General features: G+C 42.2%; 1 protein-coding gene across 1 annotated transcript in view; it reads right to left on the reverse strand.

Moving 5' to 3' along the window:
* Positions 1 to 910: 910 nt before the first annotated feature.
* Positions 911 to 5124, reverse strand: part of LOC106011632 (alpha/beta-gliadin MM1-like) — a 6734-nt gene continuing 2520 nt past the window's right edge. The window contains exons 2-4 of the mRNA XM_035969515.1: positions 4301 to 4348; positions 1330 to 1789; positions 911 to 984 (exon numbers count right to left, since the gene is read on the reverse strand). Of these exons, the coding sequence (XP_035825408.1) occupies positions 911 to 984; positions 1330 to 1789; positions 4301 to 4348 (582 nt within the window). The remainder of the gene's footprint in view (positions 985 to 1329; positions 1790 to 4300; positions 4349 to 5124) is intronic.

A 5124-nucleotide genomic window follows, 5' to 3' on the forward strand; every position in this document is an offset into this window, starting at 1 on the left:
ACACTCACGCACACACACACATATATATCTATCGAGCAAACACTTTCCACCTTTCCCTAAGCTGGGCTAGCCACTTGATGTTATTTCATGTCTTTTCACTTTTCTGTACATCAATTTTTGTGACTCTTCTCCGAGTTCCACGTGGTCTTTCCCTTGATCTTTTACTCTGTGGGTTCCGATCCAACACTTTCCTTGTTATGCAGCTGCTTGACTTCCGGAGAGTATGTCCACTCCATTGCTACCGCTTTCTTACCACCTCATCTCTGACTGCGCTCTGTCTTGTTCTTTTCGCTGGTGATCCTGTCTGTCCATCTGATCCTCAGTAACTTCCTCACTCACTTTTCAAGAAAACCTGGATCCTCTTTATGCAAGTCTGAGATGCGTTCCATGTCTCCCATCCATACAACAATACTGACTTTACATTTGAGTTGAAGATCCTCAGCTGTGTTCGAAGTAAGATATCCCTGGTCCTCCAAATCCTATTCAAAGATGTGAAAGCAGCCTGTGCCTTTCCCATACGGGACTTTATTTCAGCGCCTGTTTCTCCCTCTCTGTCAATTACACTCCCACGATAGCAGAAAGATTCGACGTCTTTAATTGCTTTTCTCTCTACTGTGACCGGCTCCTTTTGTAGTGCATCAATCCTTAGGACTATTGACATTCCGGGGTGAATCCTCAATCCAACAGACTCTGATATACTGTTTAAAATTGTAGTCTTTGCTTGCATCTGTTCCTATGTGTGTTACAGAAGCGCCAAGTCATCTGCAGAGTCCAGATCGTCCAACTGCGTCCTTGGGTTCCACTGTATGCCGTTTCTGTGTCCTCTAGTGGTTTCCTTCATCAGTCAGTCGATTGCCAAGAGGAAGAGGAAAGGTGATAGTGTCTCACACCGGTCTCGATGTCAAAGCTGTCAGTGAGCTGGCCACCATGTATAACCCTGCAACGTGTCCCTTCTTACATTCTCTTGACGAGGTTCACCAACTTCTGTGGGATTCCGGAATGTCTCAGTATCTTCCATGCTGTTGCTTGGTCTATACTGTCAAAAGCCTTCTCATAGTCAAGGAAACTGATGGTCAACTGAGAGCTCCGCCCCAAGGACTGTTCCACAATGATGCCCAGCTTTGCAATCTGGATATATTTTTTAGATAGATAGATATAGATAGATAGATAGATAGATAGATAGATAGATAGATAGATAGATAGATAGATAGATTGATTGATAGATAGATGGATATATAGATAGATGGATGGATGGATGGATGGATGTATAGATAGATAGATAGATAGATAGATAGATAGATAGATAGATATCCCATGACGTTTTCTTACCAGCAGGCAAAGTTCCCGGCCGAATACACACAGCAAGGGGGGAGCACATAGTGCATAGCTGGACAACTCTACACACAGTGCCGACCGCACACGCATTCGCGCCACACAAAGACGCTGCATTGGTGTTCACATTCTGAAGTTGCTGCAGTTGCTGTTGTCGTTGTTGTTGTTGTTGCTGCTGCTGCTGCTGTTTTCGTTGCTGCTGCTGCTGAAGTTGCGTTATTTGTTGGAGGTAGGTAGAGGCCGGCTTTGGGTTTTGATAGTAAGTTTGCTTTTGTGCGAAATAAGACCGTGGCTGGGGGATGACGTTAGTGTTGACTGGGGTCTGAGAGGCGGTGTAGGGCGAGGGCTGGGGCAGGTAGATCACAGTAGGAGCTTGGGGCTGGTTGTACAACTTCTCGCTTGGCAAATACACGGGGTCAGGAGTGTCGTAATAATAGTTGGGGCTGTCTACAGCGTTCTGAAATATAATATAAGAAAAAGAAAATAAATTTCTTGTAACTGATCCCCTTAGTAAATCTGTTTTACAATGACGTTCATAAAAAAAACTGTCGAAGTAGTCTAAGCATTGCCACCCATCGTCAGGAGTAAAATGGTTGTCTTAGACAGGTGGACATAGAAGTGGTCGTTCGTACAAGTCATTGTCTTAGATAGGTGGCCGGTATAGCAAGTTTGACTGTACACAAATACATTGTTACATAAATTAATGTATAATTACGTAAATAATACACAATATCACAAACATGGACAGCCCACACACCATTGCTGGTCGCCGTCGTGCTGCGCCCTGTTTTAGAGCTACGGCCACTGTGTGTTGGTCATAGACACACGTCGTTAGCCACCCACTAAATTCACTGTGTCACCGACACACGCTTGACAATAAAATTGTTAGCCTTAAGCCACTAACGTGCCATCCACTGGAGCCCCAAAGGTAAATGTAAATTGTACCCCCCCCCCTCCCAAAAAAAATACACACATCTTGTGGCATCATGAAGATCACAGCTCTCTTTTAGTTTTAGTAAGTGTTAAGTGCTTTACGGCACTTTCAACATAATAAGGTCAGGAAATGTCGAAGATTAGAGGTGTTACAAGAGAGTAACAAACACGAAAAAGAAGGAGGGGAGATAAAGACAATAGATCTTTCATAGGAAAGAAGAAGCAAACCACACCAGAGGACTCTCCAATCACCCACATAGCTCTCTGATTCCTGTTTATGAGAGAGATATCTACGAAACATAGACTTGTATTATAATATCCAAGACTGTGCACTCCAGCGTCTTTCGGGTTCACCATGAAGAGCACCATTTGACGCTATAAGGAACTATATGAAGGGTTAACCCTATCCGTACGCCGTGTTTTACTATCGTATTCAAACGACGTTGGGAACTCCAAAGAGGAAATTAAGTCGTTCCGAACGCTTTGCATAGCAGTCTGTCAACATGATTTTTTAAAGAAATACTGAAAGTTCCAAAGATATCTTCTCCCTAGAAACATTCTAAAGCGTGAAGAATACTTCCCAGGGGGTACAAAATGACCCCAGGGCGTACGGATAGGGTTAAGAGGCAAAAGCTGTGTGTACACTCGACCTTAGCGAGACAGGTGGTTTGCTCGCACTCCAGAACAGCAAAGTTTTTTTTATTGAGATTAAAGAGCGGCAGCTATGACAGTGCCCAATGTAGATTATAATTCAAATCCGTGTCGTGAACCCATTGCGACCCAAAAAGTGACCCCCGAATTTTGCACACAAGAGCTATCAATTCGAAATGGGATGCTATACTTTACTTTTACCCAAGGTCGTCATTTTTTCGTAAGTGTAAGTTTTCACACATCTTTTTGCCAACTTGGCTTTCTTATTGGAAAAGAATGTTTCGTCAGAGGTCCCGTAATCTGTTTCAACACGTACCCTGTTTTGGTAACATTGAAAGTTAAACTTTGTCCTTAAAACGGAACCGGATGACGAAGTTGTTGTGTGGATTCTGAGAAATGGGAGGGTGTCAGATAAGCAGGCTATCTGATAACCCCTTAGTGTAATTTCTCCGAACCTCTTCCCCATGAGTTAGTGGTGGGCAGAATCCGGATACATATCCGGATAACCGGATACTTCTCAATGAAACATTAAAATTTATTCAAATTCAGACTCTTAACTCTCTTCCTAACCCATTTGCCAAAGCGTGTTCACCATTTATTGTTGCAAGTGGTTCTAACCTGTTTTAAAGTGGCTTTAACCCATCTTTCGAAGCGGTTCATAACACATTATCATAATTATTTGCCAAAGAGGTGCATTAACGTTACAATCAGGATTTCGCTAAAGCGACTCATTGCCCAGCTCTACTATGAGTGGACTAAAGGCGAGTAGTAGCAACATTTTGATTGTGACATTATTTCCTCTACGATGAGGCGTTGGCCCAACTGAGAAGTAGATCCGGCGGAAGTGTTAGAAGTAGGCTACTAGTTGCTATCTTTGCCAGTAGTGAGCGAAAATAAGTGGCTATTGTTACTGCTTTTTCGTTTATTGCGACGAGAAGAGGCTTGGGACATGATGCGCAGAAGACATTTAATCGTGTTCGTTAAATGATACGATATGCACAAAACAAAATAAAAAACAAAAACAAAAAGAAAAACAATTTTTAAAATTCTGAAGAAGAGCGTTATTTATTACCCTTATCGAAGTAAGTCGCGCACAATAAAAACATAGAAGTTTGAATTCCTTTCTATCCCCGTCGTATTCGTGGAGACATCATTGCGAAAATGAAATCATTTTTAGAAGGTCGTAGATAGAGCGACAGAGACTCATCTATCTAGATATAGAGTAGACACCCCCCCCCCCAAAAAAATGTGTGAAAATCCCAAAGACCCAACACTAAATAAACAAGCAAACAAACAAAAAACAATAGAACAAACAAACAATTAAACAAACAAACAAACAAACAGATAAAGCAAAACCCAGTGTAAAAGTGTACTCCATGATTACCTCATCAGCTTCACTGTTTGCTCCGGTCACTGCAGAGATGGCCAGGCCCTGGAAAGGAGAACACAAACAAACGCTGTAAATAATAATAAATGTGAGGTGCCCTGACAAAATGAAATACTTCTTTCGGATTTGAGCCAAATGGAAATTGATACATCAACCTTATAGGTGGTATTTGTATAATTTGTTAGTATGGAATAATAAAAGACACGGTAGACTTGAACAAAATGGCATCAACTGAAAATCTATAAATCTGACCATAGTGTTGATTTTCAGCCGATATCTCCATTCTTGGACCACGAGAAGTAACTCATTTTGTCAGCACGCCTCACAAATGATAATTCCCACTGGACAGCTAGAAAAACAAAAGAAGAAGTCTTGGTTGAAGCAAATTGCAGACGACAGCTTGTGATGAATATACGAAAGCGACAGGCAAAGCTCAATGGACACACAATGCGGAAAGAAGCATTGGAGAACATTACTGTAACAACAGGCAAGTTTAATGGAAAGAGAGGCAAGGGCAGACAGAGGGAAAAGATACTGGACAAGTTGACAACATGGCTGGGAACAGCAAGAACGACAGACACCATCGCTGCAACGCAAGACATAGTCAAGTGGTGGTCCATGATCGCCCATACCAGTCGGCAAGGCACCAGATGATGACTCCCACTTGGAAGTCCTCTGTGCACTTTAAAATAAAACAAACAACTCAGTTCCAATGGTGATCCTTTAATCCCCCCTCCCCTCCCCCTCCTCAAACCCACTTTCTCTCCCGAACTATAAAAAGAAAACTTTTATTTGTTTTTATTTCTCTTTTAATCCCCCCC

The sequence above is a fragment of the Aplysia californica genome, unplaced genomic scaffold, assembly GCF_000002075.1.
Source record: "Aplysia californica isolate F4 #8 unplaced genomic scaffold, AplCal3.0 scaffold00152, whole genome shotgun sequence".
Taxonomy (NCBI): domain Eukaryota; kingdom Metazoa; phylum Mollusca; class Gastropoda; order Aplysiida; family Aplysiidae; genus Aplysia; species Aplysia californica.